Source organism: Cygnus atratus, chromosome 9 (genome assembly GCF_013377495.2).
Source record: "Cygnus atratus isolate AKBS03 ecotype Queensland, Australia chromosome 9, CAtr_DNAZoo_HiC_assembly, whole genome shotgun sequence".
Taxonomy (NCBI): domain Eukaryota; kingdom Metazoa; phylum Chordata; class Aves; order Anseriformes; family Anatidae; genus Cygnus; species Cygnus atratus.
Genome location: NC_066370.1, coordinates 17,103,580 through 17,126,066, shown reverse-complemented (window position 1 = coordinate 17,126,066; position 22,487 = coordinate 17,103,580). Strand labels below are relative to the sequence as shown.

General features: G+C 48.2%; 1 protein-coding gene across 18 annotated transcripts in view; it reads left to right on the top strand.

Annotated features, from left to right (window-relative positions):
• The first annotated feature begins 5,283 nt into the window (after nt 1-5,283).
• The window catches only part of ABCC5 (ATP binding cassette subfamily C member 5), a 47,671-nt gene continuing 30,467 nt past the window's right edge, over nt 5,284-22,487 (top strand). For 8 of the 18 annotated variants that reach the window (XR_004778300.2, XM_035544877.2, XM_035544888.2 and 5 more), the window contains exons 1-5: nt 8,410-8,510; nt 9,227-9,401; nt 21,556-21,716; nt 21,964-22,119; nt 22,244-22,391. Coding sequence is in view for 14 of the 18 variants with exons in the window: in XM_035544877.2 (XP_035400770.1) it covers nt 9,273-9,401; nt 21,556-21,716; nt 21,964-22,119; nt 22,244-22,391 (594 nt within the window). In the remaining 4 variants the exon portion in view is untranslated. Of the gene's footprint in view, nt 5,605-8,000; nt 8,511-9,226; nt 9,402-21,555; nt 21,717-21,963; nt 22,120-22,243; nt 22,392-22,487 lie in introns of those variants that run through there. The other 10 variants (XM_035544878.2, XM_035544880.2, XM_035544884.2 and 7 more) reach the window with 5 other exon arrangements.

Sequence of the window (22,487 nt, the reverse complement as noted above, 5' to 3'; positions counted from 1 at the left end):
TGCGGGTTCTGCTGCTCACACTCTGCTCCATCCTGTGCTGATTCACCTCGCCACCACGCTCAGAGACTGACGGGACTTCAGGCAGCGCAGGCTCCTCGCATCAGCTCGGTGAGGACAGCCTGCCCAGGGGAAATGAGTTAGTGGCCATCTGGCCTTGACACACGGTCCTGGAGGCAGCCAGCCTCATGACCCCGGGGGCTGCTCAATCTGAAGAGCGAGACCCGTTTCCCATCAGGGGATGGTGCTGGAGCTGTCACGGGAACCAGTGCTCCCCGTCACGAGGAGGTCTGCCTCAGCACAAACACCAGCAGATCGCTTTCAGGGGAAAACCACTTCCCGTGCCCTTCCCCTCTTTCTTATTTAGCCCACACACAACTTCTCGCACCTCTGCTACACTGGTACCACCTCCATCCCTGGGTCCCGTGCCCTTCAACACCTGTGTGAGTTGAGGATTTTCCCCCAGCTCTGCGCTCTGCACTGAGCCATGTAAAATTCTGTGGTTTGGTGGCACACAGGAGCAGAGCTGCCTCCTGTTTTCTCAGCTAACCTTTCTCCAGCTTTGGCCCACGTGGATTCCCACAGCAGAAGAAGCTGGGAACAGCCCTTCCCAGGCAGGTCAGCGCAGAGAGGCTCGCCCTTCAGAAATAAGCAGTGGCCGGTAAAAAGTGATGGCTGAGACAGAGAGAAGAAGACGTCTCTTTTGGAAGGCCAAAGGGCTGAGCAAGAACTGGGGATTCACAACCACAGCCAAGGAAACGCCACGCTGCAGAGGGTTACAGGGACAGGATCTGGTGTCACCTGCGTCATGAGAAGGGAGCCTGCAGTGCCAGGTCAGGGCTGCGGGGGACAAAGAGGGAATTCCCTGGCTCCAAACGGCCAGGATACCCAGGAGAAGATGACTTCATTTCCAGAGCCCCTCAGCTGGCTCCAGCTCCCTCCTACCCAGGGGGGCCTTATGCCACCGGCAGATATTGCTCTGTTCCTGCTCCCCTCTCGTGTGCGAGGGCAGAGGGCAGGGCTGTTCCTCATCCCTCGTCTTCTCCAGGGGAGGAAAAGGGCTCCTGCAGCCTCCCCTCCGAGAGCAGCCCCAGCCCCGCCTGGAGGAGATGCCGGGGGACCCGCCTGTCCCTCTGCCTGCTGCTGCCGCACCAGATGTGTGGCTTCAGGAAGGAGGCAGCCCCGCTTCCCCGCGTCCCTCTGCCAAAAGCCTTTGATCAAGGCAGGGCTCCCAGCGCTGCTCGAAGCAGAGCCCACGTTTCCTGTAACCCTTCCTTCCCTGCGCACCCGCTGCTCCGTGGGAAAGGCGAATTTATCGGACTGGGGTCCGAGGGGCTCCACATCGCCAGGCAGGGCTGGGAACCGAGCAGTATTTCAGTAGCTGTGCCATTGCAAGGATCCGCTCAGCTGCACGTGCACCCCAAGATTTGTTTCAAAAGAGCTTTGTGTTGGGGCTGCCTTAAGATCTAATGAAGGCGGAGAAGGGGAACTTTGTCAGGGAGAGCTCTGCAGCCCCCTCCATCACTTCAAAGCCAGCGAGAAGTCACCTTATCTTGACAGATGTTGTACGCCACGGAGCTGGTTACTGAACTTATGTTTCCCATGGCCTCACTCCAACACTTCTTTCAGTTTGTCAGGGAGATATTTCAAACTGTAACGTTGCAGAAAAGTAGAAGGAAGCAGCTGATTAATGACCATTTCCTGGTAGCGTAGAAGTGTTGGCTCCAGTTGTAGCCGTACCAAAGAAGAGGGAAAATACTGGAAACCAGAAAGAAATGAAGTCTCAGATTAGAGGTTCCTCTTCTGCTTTTTCCAAGACAAAACAATTAATACCGCTACGGTGTGGTGTGCTAGGCTGTGCGATGACTGTACCCGAGGCGTGCTGAGGAGCTCATCCCATTGCTCCCACTGCTCCTGTCACACCACTGGGAGGACTGGGCAGAGACACTGGGAGCAGCCTCCCCATCCCCACCATGGCAGCGCTGCTCCACATGCTGGCTTTGATGCCCTAAACAGATGAATTATTCCTACTTCTTTCCATCTTTTGGGGATCGATCAGGGTGTGAGGCACTGGTCACACCACCAGTCCTGAGGTTTGATTCCCGGTGCCCTGAAGTTATCAGGCTGCCTTCCAGCTCGGTGCAGCCACCTGAGAGGAGGTGGGACATAGAGCTCTGTGGGGCAGGAATGCACGTGGGACGTGGGGCAGGAATGCACGGCGGCAGGCCTGGCTGCGGCAGGTTCTGCACGGGGGAATAAGGCGAGCCCAAAGGCACCGGCACCGGCGTGACTCAAGGCTGATGCAAGGAGAGCCCGGAGCGTGGATCTCTGCACGCACAGGCAGAGCTCAGCCCCCCGCAGCTGGTAGCTGAGGGAACATGTGTTATCTCTGGGTGATGCGGGTGTTGAGCTGGAAATTTGGTCGGGATCCTACAGCTGCGGGCAGTCACGGGACGGCCCTGGGCGATCTGCCCAACGCCTGCAGCAGAACCTGCTTCAAACCATCTCCGTGCGTCTCTCTGCACAAACAAGTGCAAGTAAACCGAGGAAACAGAAAAGTAACAAGCATCCAGAGTCGGACCTCACTCGTATCAGACTGCAGCCGCGTTAACGGTGCTGCACGGAGCGGGCCCCATTTTTTTTGCAGACGAGGCAGCGCCAGGATTCACCAACGCAGCGCTCGAGGTCGTTCTCCCCACCCACGGGGAGAGCTGCGGTGTTCTCAGAGCAGGAGCAGATGGTGACTGATGCTGCGTGCACCTCCCTCAGACAAGGAGCCGGCTCTGAACGGGGGATTTTCCATTACTTCAGCTTCCCACCGGCTCAATTTTCTGCCTTTAAGAGGAAGCTGCTCGCTGATGGGAGGATCTTTCTACAAGGCAGTGGCTTGAGACCTCGCTCAGCTTTTTATACACAGCAGCTCTCCTTTGCATCTCTCACGAGGTTTCCAGCTGTCACGTTGTTTTTTTTGGATGAGGAACTGAGCCGCGGGTTGGAGGGTCAGTTTTTGGGGTCACAGAACAAGCTGGGGGCCAGCCAGCCCGGGCACCATCCTATCCAGTAACGCCAGAGGAGCTGGTGCTGATGCTCTTTGGCTTTACATCCCCCAGCTCCCCTGCGCCGTGCTCCCGGGCCTGGGGCCGAGGCTGGGCCAGTCTCTGGTTGTCAGCAATGGGCTGGGTTTGATACCCGAGCATTTTGGGGCCGTGCTTTGTGTGAGCGGGGCTGCAGCCCCTGAAGCTGCTTTGTGCTCCTCCAGCACAATCCCACCCCCTGCAGCCGCTGCAGCGAAGGCTCCCGTCCTCCTGCGGCACGTGGCAGCCACGGCACCGTGTTTCCAGCTGACCTGAGGAAGCCACGATGACACGCAGCCTTTTTCCTATCAGGGGCTGTGAAATGCCTGGGGGCCTCCCCGGGCTGCAGAGCACGGGGCAGGCACGTGACGCGGCTCCGTTTGGCCACGCAAAACCACTCCAGACACTGTGCGTTCCCACCCAGGGATTTCTGTAGCTTCAGCAAGCAGCCCAAAGGCTTCAGCCCACTCGGTGTTTCTTTTGGGGTTCATCTCCACTGCCAGCCTCGCCTTGGCAGCCCCAGGCTGTGGCCCGGGCCTCGTTCCCAGCCTCTCGGAGTCCCACAGGGGTGGTCCCCATGGTCTCTGCTGATGCCACGAGAGGAGATACGAGCAGGCACCGTGGCCTCCCAGACTGAGAACCATCAGCAGCCTCTGCTGCCTTCTCCCCCAGCCAGAAGGGCACAGCCAGCCTTGTGCCCAGCTCATTCCTCACCACTGCCATCATTTCCCGTCCCATTGCCAGCTGGGCAGCCCGGGCACAGTGCCGCCTGCCTCCCCCTGCATCCCCAAGCAGGGGACTCCATCCACACACCATTTCCCTGCCCCATCACCGCCGAGGGCAGCAGGGCCAAACCCCAGCACCTGGCTGTCCCAGCAGGGACAGAGCCGGGCTTGCAGCTTCCCCTTTCTCCCAGTTGGGAAATAACGGGCATAATGCCCATCTAAGCTAGCATCAACAAGTGTCTCTGTACAGGATGAGAGCGGGCGGTGAGAGCACCGATGGCACCCACGGACCGTGTCCCGAGGGAGCAGAGAGCAGCACGGGGGTGTTGCAGGACATCGGTGCTCCGCAGCATCACTGAGACCACAGACGGATGCGGACACTGCAGCAGATGCAGGAGACGTAGAGACACGGCTCCAGCTTTTTTATCGTCGTGTTGTTTGGCCTTTCCACTGACTTAGTCAAGTAACCGGCCGCACAAGACAGCAGAGGCTGAAGCCTGGCTTTTCCCTGCCGTGCCTGCGGGAGCAGGCAGGCTCCGGCTCAGCCCACGCTGCAGATTTCTATCGATTACTCATTAACCGTCGGGGTGGTGCAAGCTGTAGGAACCACACGATTTGTTAGCACGCACACGTCTGTCCTGGCTTCTGCTCTCTGAGCTATGCTTTGCCCTTGGATTGATCCTGTCCTCTGAATTATCAGGGCTGTAGAAGATCGAACAGTCCGGAGACAAACTGCCTTGAACTGGCTTACTCACTGGATTGTGCTTTAAGCGTTGCAACAGCTTGGAGAGTTTCTGGCTTCTCCCTGTAAGAAAAAAAAAAAAAAAATCAGGTTTAGTTTAGTTGCTGCTGGGTGGTATTTGTGCCTCACCCTCTCAAAGTAATGTGAAATAAGATGGTGTGCTTTTTCCATGCTGTCTCCTCCTGACCCAAATGAAGAACACCAAACCAAAATGTGATCTGTGCGACACAAGAAATAGGGCAGGGTGATCAAACCTAAAAAAATATAACATTGTTGTTGCTGTTTGCAGGAGTTTTTGAGGCGAGTACGACACTTCCCAAAAGGAAAGCAGGCTCATCTCGCGCCTGGGCTGCAGGAAAGGGGACACGAGGGAGTGGTCGGGGCAGCATCTCCAAAACAACACGGCAGCAATGCCCACATGGCTAACAAGAAGCAAGGATGGATAATTTCCATGAAAGCTGAATGCACAGGTGTGCTGGGAAATTCACGAACTGCCTGAAACAGGTCCGAAGCAAAGGGGAGGATTCATCTTTCCTCTACTCCAAACCCACTGCATCTGCTCTCTCCAAGGACACCAGCAGCACTGAGCCTGCAGGGAGCTTTGGGACCTCTCTCTCTGCAGTGCAGACCACGACCAAACCCCTCAGACCCCAGAGCTCCTCTGAACTGCAGCGCGCCCAGCCCCGTTTCGTGGTGTAACCAGCAATCATCTATTATGCAACGCCGCTGCTGCCGTTATTGACGTGTGTTTGCAGGAAGCTGGGCTGTGCCTTGCACGTGACAAAGCCAGCCCGCTGCCGTCCCGAAATGGCTCGGTGATGGTGGGCTTTGAGGGGGGAGGCGCGGCCACCTCTGGCTGCCCTGCGCTGGCTCCTGCCCCCTCGCCTCTCCTCAACAGGGCATTAACTCTGGAGCCTAAGGATGGCGGACTAAGAGTTGTCATTCGCAGCGATCTCGTTAGTGGTTTCACCACAAATATCTTGCCTTTAAGCTGTGGAGGCAGGCATAAGGCACAAAGAATGAGCAGCGACGTCCCCTCCCCTCTCCAGCTGCAGGCAGCACGCAGGTATTTATTTCAGCAGCGCCGCAGCTCCGAGGCTGGTTTCGTTGTGCCGAGGCGCCCACGCGGGTTGGCGGCTCCTAGGAGAGAGAAACGTGGCCCAGAGAGGCGAAATTGCTGCTTTCCAGAAAAGTGACGTGCTGCAGTGCAGTGGGAAAGCTTTCGGTCTGAGAGCCTGAAGTCCTGAACGAGTGGGATGTGTGGGAGGGGGACGTGGAAAGGATGGGCAGTAACGCATTGGGTGCAGCACAGGGACGGGGAATCGGGAGCAAGCTGACGGAGGCAGCCTCTCCAGACCGCCCTATTTCTGGACTTGTTATTGTCCGCAGTGCTGCAGGCTAAATTTGAGGTCATGGGACTTTTCCTTGAGCCATCCAGTTCACTCCTGAGTTCTGCGCTTTGTGGCTCAGAGCTCTGAGGAGCAAGAGTGAAGAAGCCCTGGCATGCTCCGCAGGAGGGGCCAAGCCCAGGAAATTCCTGCCAAAAAGGCAAGCCTCAGCAGCCCTGACGGGGCGTCCTGGTGGGGAAGGAGAGCTGGTAAATGAAGGCTGTTGCTCCTGCCAGCGGAGCCTTGGTTTTCCTGGTCAGCCCAGCGATGCCCCATTGTTGGATCTGGTGGCTCAAGTCAGTTTGTTTTAAGACTCGCGTTAAATTAATTGCTTGTGTTCATTTTGGGGTGGGGGGACTGGATTCTTTCCCCCTCCAGGAAAGGTGAGCGCCAAGTGTTGCCTCCCAGCCCACGGGGTTTGCTGGCCTCTGCTTCAAAAATGCTTCTGGCTCTCGGCTCCGGCCGTGCTTTTCCTGCTGCTGTTCGGGGCTGATGGCAGCAAATCCCAGGTCCTGAGCCAGGGCAAGTTCTGAGCCGGCCTTGTTTGTGTAAGAGCTGACATCCCACTGGGGCCAATCTGGGACTCGCAGGGCTAAAAGCATCAGCAGCTGCGGAGCTCAAGCCGTGCCTCCTTGTGCTGGTGGCACCGGTACCTTCATTTCCCCTAGAACAAACGCTGCGGGAAACTCGTGACACGCTCACTGGGGGGATGCCCACACCAGCATTTTCCTCCAGCAGCCCCAGCCACCACGGGGAGGGAGGACGATCTGCTCCAGCAAGGGGACACCAAAATGTAGGCAGGGTGCTGGCTCCCTTGGACAAAACGATGCTCTCTGCTCCTCTCTCCCAACACATTTTTCAACCGTTTTGGCACAACGGAGGTTCCCGTTCTTTCCACGTAGGCACAGGATGCAGAGCCCTCGGGTTCAGCTCAAAACCAGCCGCCTCCAGAAGCGGCTCTGACCTCCTCGGCCCAGGGGCTGCCGGCTGCTGGGTCTTCTGCTGGGAACAATTCCAGGTCAAAGCCCTGAAATACAGCGCAAGTGATTCACCTCGGAGCTTCAACACGGTTTTTATTCTCTTCGCCGTTCTCACTTTGTCTTTTCTGCTTGCGCTGTTTGACAGCACCGCTCAGTACCTGCATGCTTATTTACCTCCACATGCCGGTGCGGCTGATGCAGACAACGGTCTACTTAATGAACATTCAGAGCCTTACTCTAAGTCTCCTCCTACCTTACTCTAAATCTCCTCCTGCCTTAAAACCCCTTTGCTGGGACGTAGCATTTATAAAGCTCGAAGTGCACCTTGCAGCTTTTCCCCCAGTAAAATCCCAGCCAAACCAAGGTGAAATGGCATAATCGCGGGCGCTGGGGCACCGGCCGCAGGAAGATGCAATGGCCACGTGTGCTCCCGGCTGCTGTGCCTCTGCTCCCGTCCCAAAGCAGCAGGGAACCAGCAGCAGGGCTGACTCCCATTTTTGCCAGAATCGGGGCAGGAGCTCCGCCGAAGCGGCCCTGGCAAGCCTCCCTGCCAGGCGAGCAGCGACTGCGGCGCAAACAGGCGCTTGTTACATAAACCACTTAAGGGAGGCATCGGCCAAAGCCGGCTGCTGGAAGGAGGATGTCAGATGAGGACAGGGTATTGAAGCAGACAACCCGAGCTGCTGCTGCTGAGGTTATTTACAGCCTTTCGGCAGGGGAGAGCGCGACACAGCCGCTTCCCCCGCTGCACGGCTGTAAATAACCTCACCGGCAGCAGCAGGTGACAAAGCTGGTGCAAACCAACACCGGGGCAGCGCCCTGCGGCGAAACCTGCGTGGGGGGAACCGGGAGCCACCGCCACCACCCCGCAGCACCGCACCGCGGCCCCAGGCTCTGCGGGGGGACCTCCTTCCCAAACCACGCTGCCATCCGTCCCCCCGCTCCACGCAGCGCACGGTACCGCACTGCGTAGCGTTGCGTTGCGTTGCACCGAGTCGCTCTGCGCACTGCGCTGCATTGCACACGCACGCCTTGCATTGCGTTGCAAGCATTGCATTGCATTGCACACACACACACGCATTGCATAAGCAAACATTGCATTGCACACGTGCATTGCATTGCACACTTGCATTGCACACTTGCACTGGATTGCACATTCGCACTGCATTACACACGTGCAGTGCACACTTGCATTGCACACGTGCATCGCATTGCACGCTCGCATTGCACACTTGCACGGCTGCAACCCCTTGGCGCGCGCCCCACCCGCCGCCCGCCGGCGAACGTTCCAGACCCCCCACGCTGCGGCACCAGCGGCGGGAGGCCGGGCTGCCGAAATGGAGGCAGCCCCCTCCCCACCGGAGAGCATTCTGGGAAATGTAGTCCCCCGCCCTCTCCCCTCCCTCACGCGGCTGGGAGGTGGGCGCGGCGGGAAGGACTACACATCCCAGAGGGCTCCGCGCGGGAGCTGCCTCCTCACCCCCCCCCCCCCCCCTTTTCGCCGCTCATGCGCCCTGGAGACGCCGGAACCGCTATAAGGGATGTGGTTGGGCTCCGCGGGCGCGCAGGGGCAGAGCTGCGGCGGGGGCAGGCGGCGGGCGGAGGTGAGGGGGGGAAAAGGGGCCGGCACGGGGACCCCCCTGTGGGGCCGGGGGTCGCCGGGGTAGGGCCCGTCCTGTGAGGGGGGCGGCTGGGCAGGGTCCCCCTCGCACCCCTGAGGGGCTGGGGGTGGTCTCCGTGCCGGTTTTCCTGTCAGCTTCTGCCCCCCTGGGAGGGCTGAGGGGTGTCCGCAGCGCCGCTGAGGTGGCTGCTCCCTGTGAGTGTCCGTGCCGAGCCCCAGCTCGGAGCCTCCTCGCGCGGGCTGTTTGTCTCCACAGAGCGCAGGGTGACCGCCTGAGGTGGCGGGGGTCTGCTTGGCAGGGCTCTGCGCTGGGCCTTTTTCAGGGAATTTCAGGGGTTTGGGGGGATTTTCAGGGAAAACTTGGTCTTCCAAGACTAATCCCTTAATGTTTTACCGAAATACTGCAGTTACGGTTATGCATTTTGACATTTGAAATGAATATTTCACTGCTCTAAGTGGGGAAATACTCTAATGCTCCATTAGAGTCACTGTACTCTTTACCCACCTCAGGGTATGTTTAAACTAGTTCAGAAGAAGCTGGTCTTGCGTGGGCTCTCAAAGTCACATTATTAGTTCTATTTTTAACAAAGCTCCTTTGCAGTTGTTTCATGACTTTATCTAAGCTTTAAAAGCAGTTGAGTAAAAGTAACTAGTGTGTTGGGCATGGCATGTAATGAAGTTGAATTTGGTTCTTTTCAGATTATTGAGGCGCAAATCCACGTGTAAACCCTGGCGTTTATAGAAGATGAAAGACATCGACATAGGAAAAGAGTACATTATACCCAGTCCTGGGTATAGGAGCGTGAGGGAGAGAGCCGACTCGGTGCAGCATGAAGAACAGGAAGGGTCAAAATTTCAGCATGCTAAACATACGGTCAGTTTATTTTGTCATTGTTTTGCTGTCCGTGCTTATTAAATTACGTGCAGCAGCCTTTTTGCTGTGCCAGCTCAGCATAGATTTACTACCTTGAAGGTCAATAATGAATATTCTCATTGGTGTGGGAGAGGTCATTTCAAGGCGTAGCATAGCTAGCTACCATAGTAACAAATTTGAGCGCTTATTAAACATTTTTAACTTAAATGTCACCTGACTATAAGCAAAATACACTTTTTCTAGTATTCAAATTTCAGTTTGAATCCAGATATTGTAAGCGTTTGTAGTTAAGGGAATCATTACAACCACGTAAGAACAGTGAGGAGCTCAGCACAAATCATGCACTATTCAGTGTTGGCAGCTGAAAAAATTCTTAATCATGCTATGTTTTTCTCAAGGATTATTTCTGAGACAGATGTCTAGCTTGCTCTAGATGCAAGATTGTTACTTTTTCCATCTGGATGGAAGTAATCTGTATTTAATACTGTTTTTTATGCATCTGTACACTTTATGTGGTGTGGTACAGTCATAATTACTTTCTGTAATTTAAGAGCTTGATCTTCAAATAAGTACTGGCTTACAGCTTGTATGTTGTTCTGAACATCTAATTTTTAAAGCTTGTTCCCACTGAAAGAGTGCATGCACTAGAACTTAAGTGCTGTAGGGCAAATAGATGTTCAGATAAATGGAAACACCCATGCAAATGGTGAAAGATGTGGTCTGGAACTAAGAACCCATGCTGGTTAAAGAAGATTAAAAATAAAGAAGATTAATAATATTAGCTGGTCTGAATACTTGTACTGGAATATTTTCTTGCGTGTCCTGTTCCTAACCTTTCCAAAAACCACTAAAATACTAATGTAGAACTGTCTGAAGCCAAGGTCAATACTGCCTGCCTGGCTTTTTTGCAATGACGAGGTGCTTGCAAAATACTTCCTGGGCATTTCGTATGGATTACCTGTGAGCCCTAGTCCGTGAGGATTGGAAATGGGGGAACTCATCATATTTATATGGAAGAACTGTGAAGACTGTTTTTAAAAGGCTTGTGTTTTGCTGCATTATAGTGGGCACTGAGACAGAATTTACTTCGGATCAAGCTCACCTTGTTTCACTGGGGCTTCAAGGGTTTTGCCAGGTATTTTTGAATATGGGTTCAGTGCTGCACTGCTGCTTTTTGAGGTAGGAGTGATCTGCTCTGCAGCAGGCAGAGTGCGGTTTGTACTCGCAGGCTCTGCAGCTTCTGGTGTCCCTACAGGCTCTATGACTCAGCAAACTATTGCTGATCTACAGAGGAAGGTAGAGTGATTGCATTAGAGCAGGCAGTGATGCAGAGCTGGGAGCCCTTCGGAGTCACAGTGCAGCTTTTCGACAGCATTTATTATGTTGATGTCATTGGCTTGTCACCCAGTGTACGTTGTCCAGTAGCAAATCTGCACTGTCAAATTACTGGTGACAACAGCGATGCCATTGGAGGGCAGCTCCGTTTCCCAACCAGTGGGAGGGGGGTTAAGCGGTAATCATGGCATGGTATCTCTCTTTATTGGTCTGCATCATCTAATTGTGCTGCCTGCTTTAACTTTGGAGGACAAAATCCTGAAAGCTGGCTAAGGTCCTCGTAACGTGATTTACCTCTAAACGTTTCAAATGAATGAAATGAAACCAGCGTTTTTTATTTTCTGAAGGCTGGAAGTAAGCAAAGTGCTGCGTACTTGTACAGCGTGACATTAAAATCTGACTTGGAGGCACGTTCATATCAGCTGAATTCTGTTGCTGCGGTCTCTTTTTTGCCTCTGTACCTCAACCTGATTTGGTGCCAGTGACTACAGTTAAGGGTGGTAGGCCCAGATAACACTGCAGGGCAGGGATTCTGTAAAATTTGTGGTTACTAATGCAAAAAGAGGTTGGTCCCTGTTCTTACCTAGAACTTTAATAAGATAATTAGGTTAATTCCTCTAAATAATGAAACTGGCTAGTTCTGACAGATGGGCACTGTGTTGTGGTTTTACTCGCTAGTTGTTGTGTTTGATATTGCCAGGGTTGAGTTAACTTATCTCAAACACTTGGACTCCTTGTTTGCCAGCTTTATAGCTTGGGTGTATATAATCCATAAACAGCACTGAATTTATTGCCGAATATCAGTGAGATTAAACCCTGCTTACTTGCAAAATATTGAGGCTAAGGGGGAGAGCTGTCTTGACCTTGTCAAAACTGTGCTCATACTTGTGTGTACAGTTAAAATAGTTTGAAATAAGTTCTAGTTTCAGCAGGTTTCTTGACCTTAAAGCTTCTTAGGATGTTTTCTACCTTTAACAAGAGTAAGTGAAGTCTTCACTTTCTTAAGGTTGACCTTTGCCTGCTAGTCAAACACTTCCTCTCTGCTTGTAACAATAAAGGATAGAAACTGTAGCTCAGCTGTTACAAAAAGCAGTGCTTCAAGGGGAAAGTGACAATGTCCTTCAGTACTTTATCCTTTATGAGCCCTGGGATTGGGTCAGATGCTTAAGCTGGTTTATTGGGCACATGTTATATGTGTTGTTACAGCTGGTATCAGAACACAGTGGGAAGTTGATGTGAGGAGGAAGGGCAGGCCCACAGCAGTGCAGATAGAGGGGTTAAGCTGTGGTGGAACTGTCACTTGAGCAACTGAGAGTCACGATGGAGAGAGCTTGTGGAACTCAAATTTCCTGGAGAAAACCTGGTTGAGGATTTCAAACAGCATGTTAGATAGGTACATCATACATCAGAGGGAGATAGAACTGCATATTTCCTTCTGAAGAAGGTAAAGGAAATCTGCCTTAGTCAAGGAGCACCAGTTAATGGCTGGTGGGGGTGACAGCTTCTGGCAGGGCCACGGGGACATGTCACTGGTCAGTAATGTGACTTAACAGTTTCCTGTTGCATGTATTATTGTATTTTTTTATACCTGTTTCTTAGCTTGAAGTAGACAAGACTAGTTGATTGCCTGGTCAAGATTTTTGTAGGTGAAACCTATTCTGCCACTGAGCCAAGGTCCCAAAACTTCATGTACCTTGCTCTGTCTTACATAAAGGTTGTGTTCAGCTTTATGCTTTGTCTTGAAACCTCCACACTTGTTCAAGCTTCCTGCTGATAGAAACCAACAGTGGGTGTTCATGACCATAGTGGAAAAGAACTTGCAATTTCTTCTTTAGAAGCTCACATGCTGTTCAGTCACAGCCTTGAAGATTTCTTTGTTGAAAGATAGGACTTTTTTTAAGCAAGCTTCCTAGAATAACAATTGAAATCATTGCCATATAAGTAGGTCTAATCTAATGTTTCCTGGTGCTTAATGGGAAAGTTGCTATAGAAATTTAGACCTCTGAAATAGTTAGGCACTCTGGGACTGAAATTCAAAAACAGTTTTTATTCATGAATAAGTATCTGCAGTATGCTTTTAACAATTGATTTTTAGGTCTTTGTTGGAGACCTTGATACAGCTTATAAAATAGTCTTAACTACGTGTTCCCAATGCATAATGTGCTAATTGGCATTATTGTATATGGAGGCACTGATCTTCTGAATGAAGGTAACTTCTAGATGTACTTGCTGCTGAGCACTATAATCAGTAGACTTCACCTGTAAGAATGAAAACTTACCAGTGGATGAAAATTAAAGGATGCTTTTGAAATACTGGTTTATACTTGTACTGTTAGGACTTCTTGTTCCCAAACACTTGTGTTCTTCAAGTTGTATCTGGAATAATTGTATTCATTTCTAATGGAAACAGCGTGCCCTGAGAAGCAGGGCAGACCCCACTGTGTCCATAAAGTATTTTATAAAATGATGGATGAGGAAGGGAAACTTGTTCTGAAAGTGGTTTTGGAATAGACTAGTCTCAAATGTAGACTTCTGTGCGTGTTTTTGTTGGAACAGCAGGCAAATGAGTACTTTGTTCTCCTACCCCATTCCATTTGGAACAACAAAAGAGAGGAAGAAGTTTATTCTCATGATACGCAGTGCTTATGAGAACTCAATTATTGAGATTCTAGTCCCAATGTTAATGCTAGGGCATGAACGTACAAACTGTACTCCAAGCTGTCACTGGAATATAGAGTTTGGGATTAGACTCTTGCTGCTGGAGCATAGTGACTGTCTACAGCATCTGTGGTAAGCCTCAGGTTCATATTGTTGCATTACACTGGGCACCACTGAGCTATTCAGGTTGCTTGAAACATGCAGGAAAAATGTGTTGCTAACTTTAGGCATGGGAAGCACTACTAATATTCCTGTCCTCATCTTGATCTCTTATTTTCCAGGTGTCTCTGACAGCTTTTGCCAGGCAACAGAGAATGTGATCAGGACTTGCTGGAGTTGATGTAAATCCTTCAAGCACTGGTAGCCTTGAAGTGATTTATCACTGGCTGTCCAACAGTCAGATCAGCTCTGCCTCTCAACCTCTCTGGAACATCTGGAGTGTCTGAACAACTGGGTTGAACACCCTAAGAATAGGGATGTGAATGTAGCCTGGGTACTAGTGCCTTGGCACTCCATGCTTGGAGCAGCCTTTCTAGGCAGCTTAATTACAAGCTTTTAGTTGTAGCCAAAGCTGCTGGATGTCTGCATTTTCTAGAAGCCTTCATATTTTCATGACCTGACGAGCACAAAACTTTAAGAATCACAGGCTGAGTGGGCTACTGGGGGCTCTAGGCTCTTGTGGTCTCTACACAAAGATATTGCTTTATGGCTGGCTCAGAGGTTATGGTTAGAAGCTGTGGTAGTTTGGGCTGATGCCCATGTTCACTGCATGACAGGGTAAAACTGCAGTTGACTACTTGATCAAGACGGCTGGCAAAATGTTAGAATCAGTTTAACTGTCACCCAGCTGACCATATCACTGGCTGTGCTGGGAGAGAGATGCAAGAAAAATAGATCTGGATGTTTCTGAAACTTGTAACAGCTGCCGTTATACTATTTGCTGCTTGAGAATCTCCTGTCTGTAAACGATAGACTGCACACAAGTGCAATATTAGATGCCTTATTTTCTCAGATAATAGCTGTGTAGAAGGTGAGGGGGTAGTTTTACAGAAACATTACCTCAGTAATGTTAAAAAACCTGACACAGGTACAGATGTATAATGAGATCTGAGTTTGTGTAGTTAATGACTTAAACGTAGAACTTGAAATACAGCTTTTTAGTGTAATGCACAGTCTGACTGCAAGAGATACTTATTTCCTGGAGCTATTTTGATAACTAAGCTTTTAAGCTTCCAATTTCTGTATTGTCATTCTACTTTTCTACTAAGTAAAAAGAAAACTGCCCTGTGATGTTTGGAAGCCTTATACGAAAAGCTACACTAGGTGAGGTATGATCCTCTGTGGATCCTGCTTTGGTATATTCTCCTGCTGTGAATGAGTTGCTGCAGTGTAAGGGCACTGATGCAATAAGTATGTGATAAGCTCACATAATGAGTTCAATAAGGCAAATTCTAGATAAGTGCCTATATACCAAAGGCAGACTTTTCTCTAAATGTTAATTTCTGTTTAAGTGTCAAAGGGAAACAAAACTTTAAACTCTACCTTGCCAATATTTGTTATCCTTAAGCTTAAACACAAGTAGACTGTGTGCAAAGGCAAAAATTCGTGCTGCTTTCTACAGATTGCTTCAATCTTTGGGCATAACATGCAATTAATCAAACTATCTTGATCAGTCATGTTCTCTCGTGCTGCTGCTCAGGTACTCTAATTTGACACGAGATCCCTGAGTTGGTGCCTGGTGAATATTTTAAGACAAACCTCTAACCACCTGGAGGACAGCACAGAGGTTGCATCACTGCCTCAATTTATGTACGTATAGCTGAGAAAGGAGCACAACAAGTTATTGAAAGTTTACCTGGAATTTAGAGGGGGGAACCTACCTATGTCTGAAAAGTCTTACACTTATTACTAAGAGGAATAAAAATGCAAAATCTTTCACTGGGCAGAGATGTGCTAGTGGAACACCAGTATTCTGGCTAATTCATGGCTTCTACTTTGTCAGCTGTCTTTAATCCTTTTTCTAAATCTTAGCCACGTGATTAAAATCTTAACCACGTAATTAAAGCCTTGAATCTGGCTACTTGCTGCCATTGTCTTTTACTGCTGTCTATTGCTGTTCCTTTGTCAAGAGCAGATTTGTAAAACAGTCTGCTCATGACTGAAAGTGGGCAGGGAATATAACTTTGAAGAGATACTGCAAGCTTTCCTTCATTGTAGTGTTCTGTATTAGTGCTTGAGCCACTGCCCTATGGCTGTCATAGGAACTCAATAGCATAGACTTAAATAGTGTCAGGAGGATTTAATGGATCTGGAGAACTTAACCTGAGATGAGACAAAACTTGTTTGTGCAGGGAGTTCTGATGCTCTGAGACACGGAGATGGCTGTTAGTCTTTGAACACTGATATCCTGGTGCTAAGGAGTAGCCAGTGGATCCTGCTGTGAGCAGGCTGTTCCACAAACAACCTATATTTTGATCCTATTCGAGGACTAAGGTTAAAAGTATGTCAGTCAACTTATGCTTGGAGCCCTGAGGTATTTTTCAGACTACTGGTTCACTTGCCAATTGGGTGGGGTGTCCCTTGCTTGTGTTGGTATAGGAAGGAGAACTGAGTGAGAGGCTGTATCAGGCTTGATAAATGTTATGATGTCAGGGCTTGTGCTCTCATTCTTTGGTGGCTTCATGCCACAGCAGTTTGAGTTTCTGGATCTTCCTGGTGTTGTCCTAAATTGATCTGATATCTTCTCTTGTGACCTAGCTCAGGCATGGCCTGAGCAAAGAATTAGTGGAAGAACAGCAGCAGCAGTTTGCACGTGGTTCAGGGTAATAGAGCTTACCTGAGTGAGTCAGGAACCAAATCCTCAGCCTGTGCCGTGTCAGTACGATCTGCTTATTGAGGCGTTTTGTGGCTTTGTGGTCAGAGCATGTGTAGGTTGCTAGTTCTGAGGGGAAACTTATAGTTAAGACTATTTCTCATTCTGCAGGGGGTCTGCTGTTACTGCATGACAGCATGCACGAACTGTCCAGCTTCAGTGCTGCATGATGAGCGTACAGCCTCAGCTCTGAGTGAATCCCATACTGGTTTGTATGTGAAATAGAAGACATGGATTCATGCACACCAGAAGCCTGAGTTGGGGCACAGCTGCTGTTTAAAAAAAAAAAATAAATCCTAAAATAAATGTGACCTGCCGAACCTCGTTTCTTGGATTATAGGAATAAGTGGGTTTGCCAGGGAAGAGTTGAGAACATCTCACCTCAGTGCTAATACTTACCAGAATTCAAGGGCAAGGTCAAATAAGCAGTGTTCCTAGGAAAAAATGAATGTACCTGACCTCAGCAAGGACTCTGTGTGCATCAAGAAGTGGTTAATATTCAGGCTCATCACAAACATACCTACGGTGATCTTATCAAGGCTTTGTAGCCAAACATTGGTGCTAAGTGCTACTGGGAGAGTTCTGCTCTAATGTGAGCATAAACTCAGGCTAGCTTTGAAATCATGACTCAAACACTAATTCAACTTCTGTTAGTTCTACCTCAAAAAGAACTACAGAGTTCTAATTCAGAGAATGTTTTAAGCACTGGATCACCTAATTCTTTTCCCTGTGTGCCTGACTACTCCTGAGCTGTGTTACGCTGGTCCTAGCTTCCCATTTACCTCTTCTTACTGGGAGCTTGAAGGTAGGAGTTTGGAGGCCTTCCAAGCTCTGCCTTGTAAATGCAAGAAGTGGGAGTTCCTATTCTACAGCATTGCCAGCTTGGTGTTCTTTACCACTTGAATAAAACAATTTTAACTCTGTGTAATATTAAATCAGCCACAGTAGCTTTTGTGTTCTCTATCAGCTGTGAGGACTAATGTCTTCTCCCGTGTCTGCTCTAGTTTCCTGTCAGGTAGCAGGGGAGATGCAGCTTCTTCCCTGCAGTGATCTAAGCCCTGGAAGATCATCTGCTTTACAGAAGAAATAGTAATTGTTTGGCTGTTGGGATTTGGTTTGTACGTTGACTGCATACGAACCAAATTCTTTCTCTGCAAGAGGAGTAAGGGATGGAAAATCTGTTTTGTTTGGCCTCCACGCTTGTCTGGTTTTGCTGTTCTCATCTGATACGACAATTGTCAAACCAATAAATTGTTACCATCTCTGCTAAATATGAGCCTGCCTGCGTGAAAGGCTAGGATCTCACTCCTTCACATCAATAGCACAGCTGCTTCTGTTCTCTTCACCTGCTTCACCATCTTCACAGAAATAAATGCCCCTGTTCCCTGCTTAGAAGGAAACATCTAAAAAGCTGCCGTTGCCCTTTCGCTTGCCTTTCTGCATAATCTATAGAAAACAGGGGCGTCAGGAAGAACATCTGTTTTGGTTGCATCTGACTTCCTGTGTTTGGCAGCTTGGCTCTTAGGTTTTATGAGTTTTCATGACCTTCCTACATATCTTGCTATAAAAGGTTATGAATTTGGTACCCCTGTTTCAGCCTTTCTGCCATGACATCTCAAGCAGACTGTGGCCCCTTTCTGGCTCTGCCTCCCATCACCACATGTGTGTGCCATCCCTATGACCAGTTTGGCCTTGTACCAGGGAGTCCTGCTAACGGGTGCTGGAGGCTTTTGTTGCTCCCAGTTTGCAGGAAGTCAGGGGGCAGGTGTGCTGTGGGAGCAGCACCAGCTCTGCTTATCTTTCTCTGCCTGCGTGCTGGCCATGGAGGTAGAAGAACAAGACAAGAATGTGTGTGTAGCGATACCTCCCCAGGGTACTCAATAGAATACAGCCGGGGATTGCCGTTAGGATTAAAAATTGAACTGTATTCCTCACCTAGATACCCTTGTCTGTTGAATCCTATCAGCCTGCACCTGCGTGTGCCACAGCTTTACCTAAAGTCGAGTGCAGGACCCTTGCCCTCTGTTACAGGCGGCCTGTGGTTACAGAAACTTTATTTGCAGATGACTAGCTGTGAATAAAATGCTGGGCAAACGATCTGTGTTGCTCTCTGTCACATGTTTAAGTGAGCCATGATGTATTTCTCCTGTGTGAGTTCAATTCTCCCATCTTTAGTCCATTTATATGCTTGATCTTTACAGCATCCTTTGATAGAGAATTCAGAATTTAAGCATCCCTTGTGTGAATAGCGTTAATTTCATCGAGTGTTCGGATTTTTTTGTTGTAAGATCAGTCGGTGATCATTCCTTACTTCTCTTCTTCATGTCATTCATGACTTCACGGGCAACTCAAGTACCTTATCTTTGCTCCTCTCCTTTACTAGCTGAAAAGTCTTAAATTTCTGCCTCTGTGGAAGCTGTTCCCATCCTAACTGTTCTCATTGTCCTTTGTAGAAAGTCATTTTAAGTATAGCACTCTTTCTGAACTAAGTGATGAGGTACTGACTGGTGTTCAAAAAGGGGCCAAACCCTAGATTTTGGAAGTGGTGTGGTATTGTTCATGCTTTCTTCATTGTCTTTTTGCCTTTATGATGATGCTGACTAGTGAACTGTTGTTTTTTAAGAAATGACAATTTTTTTTTGTTTGTTTGTTTTCTCCTGGTTAGTATTAATCTGTAATTTAGACTTGTTAACGTTTCTTTGGAGTTATTAATATAGGGTTTTACCATCAGCTGCGTGGCTTTTATTGGTATGCTGAGAAGTTGCTGAATTACAAGAAGCTCTTGATAGCGCAGCCGTGATTTATGAGGCACGTTTAAAGAGCAGTGCTGGAGCCTGTTACATCACATTGCTAAAGACTTCTTCAGGATTTTAGTTTCCGAGAAAACTGCGTATACAAGCAGGCGCTCAGGATATCACCAGTTGATGAACACTTGAAAAAAGGATAGGGGTTCATAAACTTATAATTAAGTGTTGGGCTTGTGACTTGTTTTTCTAGTTCAGCTTTTACTCCAGAAATGCGCAGTAGAACTGCTTAGGAGTCTCACTTGTCCCTGCTAAACTGTGGGCTTTGGAGACTTTATAATATGACACAAAACTGTAATCTTTCTTGTACAGTAGGGTGGTGCATTTGTTTCTTGATAATCATATGTATGGGATTTTGGCAAGTTTGCTAAGATTGAGTTGCAGAATCTTCTCAGCTAGGGGTTTGTGCTTATGTGCCCTGTATGTCAAGAGATTACAAAGGCCTTTAAGAAGCAGTGCCCTTGTCCTTTATCATTTTTTTTTTCACATTTGCTAAGACAATTCTGTTGAGCACCTCTGGAGAGTTTAATTGTTTTTCACAGTGAGTGTTTAAGAACGTTATCTTTGGACTCCTTAAAAATGCAGGATCTTGCAATTGTGCTTTCTTATTAAAAATATTCTCACTTGTAAGTGGTGAACAACTTTACATTTATCCTGATGTTTTTGAATTTGGGAGACTCCTTTTGGACTCGAAGGCCCTTTCTGTGCACTCTGAAAAACAATGAATCTGCAAATAGCCTGTGGCATAGCATAGTGTCAGCAGAGCAGGGTGTTTGGGCAGATGTGCCTGGGGCTCTTGCAAGTGGCAGAGCGTAGCCAACTAGCTATGAATTCCTCCGCTGTATCCAGGAAAGTGGTCGTGCACAGCTTTCCCCCTGCTGAGTCCTTTGAGACACCTTTGGCAGCTCCCATATTAATGCTGATTAGGGGAGATTTGGTAAGGAGGTGTGGCCCTTAGTGAGTCGGTAATTTAACAGAAATTGAGAAATCTTTTAATTCCGATTTCGTTACATATTCTGAGGCACTCCATGTGTCAGAATCTTGTCGTGTTCTTTTGTTTTCTAATTATCCTGGCTTGTTTTATAATCATGCTTTAGATTTAGATCATGTTTTTTGGGACCCGGACCATGGGTTGTTGACAAAGTTGTTAAATAGTGCTTAGGCACTATTTAAGCACTTGGTTAAGTAAACAAAGGGCAGATTTATACTGTCATTATCGATTCCCTGCTCTCGCCCATCGCATGAATGGAAGCTAATTGTCTTAATGTGCTATATGCTTAGATATTAACATAGGACAGGCGAAGTCTGGCAAAAAATTACGCAGTGCAATCAATTGCTGGCAATTGATGGCCATTTAAGGCTTTGGATATTGTGTTTTTAGGAGGCTGCAAGGCAGTTACAGTTGTTGTTTAAAAAAATAATGAAATAACTTTGCCTGGGAAGGCTGCTAATAAGGACAAGCATGGTACCTTGGCAGGGTGGTGGGAAGAGACGATCTTTACAGATTCTCTGGTATGTTTGTTTGCAAAATGGCCAGGGAGATTTTTACCTCAGAGTTCACAAAGTAACTCAGTTTCAAAGAAGCAGAAAACAAACAGATAACACGACTCTGCAATAGATGGCCTATTAAGTTAGCAGGACCAGTAGTGAGCCCCCTGCAAGCGTTAGATAGCAAGCTTATCTCCTGAGATACTTTTGCCACATCTAGCTTCTGATCAAAAGACTTGTTTGAACTCTGCAAAATTTTGGCTTCTCCATATCATTGCTATTTACTTTCTCCTGTTAGATTAGAACGTAAAGTCTGCCTTTTACTAGGGCTGTGGGAAAACTCTCCTGAGATAAGGCTTGCCTTTTAAATGGTTGGTAATAAAGTTGTTGAGCCACAGAGAAGTATGGCTGGGAGCAGAAAGAATTGCCATCTTTGTTGTTGCCTTCAGGGAGAAAGAGAAAAATCAGGAAACATGATAAAGTACATACATTTCTGCATAATACATATTTTTCTTTTGATATAACCCAAGGTATTTTTGAAAAAGTTTACTAGGATTCTGAAAATAATCTGACTTTTCTTTGGATAAGAATATCTAAATTATACTAAGAGGATGCAAGTTCATCAAGGATGTATGTCTTAACTGTACTGCCCATCATCGATTCCCAGAATTTACAAAGAACTAATGTTGATTTTTTTATATTCTTCCATCATATTTCCTTTCCCTGAAGCATTTGGTCCTGTGACAATATGCAAGATTGGTCTGTCTATTTATCCTTTGAGTACACAGACACAGTACTGGTGTTAACGTACATTATGCAGATCCAGGTTGTGTGTGCCTTCCATGTTTTTGCCACCAGGCTGAAACCTGTCCTCTAAGACATCAAATGGCAGTGGTTGATGTTGTTGCAATGACTTACAGAAGTAAGATGTGTAAAGTTGCGGGAGTCATGGACTTTAAACATAGCTCTGAACTCTGACTGTTCTTTCTTGTAAAAGCAGATTGAATGCCAGGATGCCTTGGAAGCAGCTGCTCGCGCAGAGGGCCTCCCACTGGATACCTCTGTGCATTCCCAGCTGAGAATGCTGGATGAAGAGCATCACAAGGGCAAATACCACCATGGCCTGAATGTGCTGAAACCCATACGGACTACTTCCAAGTAAGCCTTGAGGCTGCAGGAGAACTAGATGGAGTATTTGCTTTTCAAACCAGTTAAAAAGTAGATTTCCATCTGTAGTTCTGCTGCCTGGTACTGGAAATGCTGGAGTTTGTTTGGCAAGTGCAACTTGCATGGGCCATTTGGAACCCTTGAGTATTTTCAGTGAGAGTAGGCTTTGTTTTTCTCAAGGATTTAAAATTCTGTTTCCTTTCCACTTATTTCTGTTTTTTTTTTTTTTTCCTTTTAGACACCAGCACCCTGTTGATAATGCTGGGCTTTTCTCCTGCATGACCTTCTCCTGGCTCACTCCTTTGGCCCACAGAGCATACAAGAAAGGGGAGTTGTTTATGGATGATGTATGGTCCTTGTCAAGGCACGAGTCTTCAGATGTCAATTGTAGAAGGTAGAAACATTTTGCTCCGTATTATTTTTTTCAAATGCTTGAAATTTTCACAGAGAAGTGCCTATGAGATTGTACCTTTTCTTGCAGTGAAAGTTTCATAACGTGAAGCTTCTGTTTTTCTTAGGCTGGAGAGATTGTGGCAGGAAGAACTGAAAGAATGTGGGCCCGATGATGCTTCTCTCCGGAGAGTTGTGTGGATTTTCTGCCGCACCAGACTCATCATTTCCATAGTGTGTCTGATGATCACGCAGCTCGCGGGTTTCAGTGGACCAGTAAGTAATATCCATCCTTTTTTTAATAACCCCAGAGGGCTTCATCTCATGGCCAACTGTAAAATATTAAGGTTTCATTGCAGGATCACTTAAATG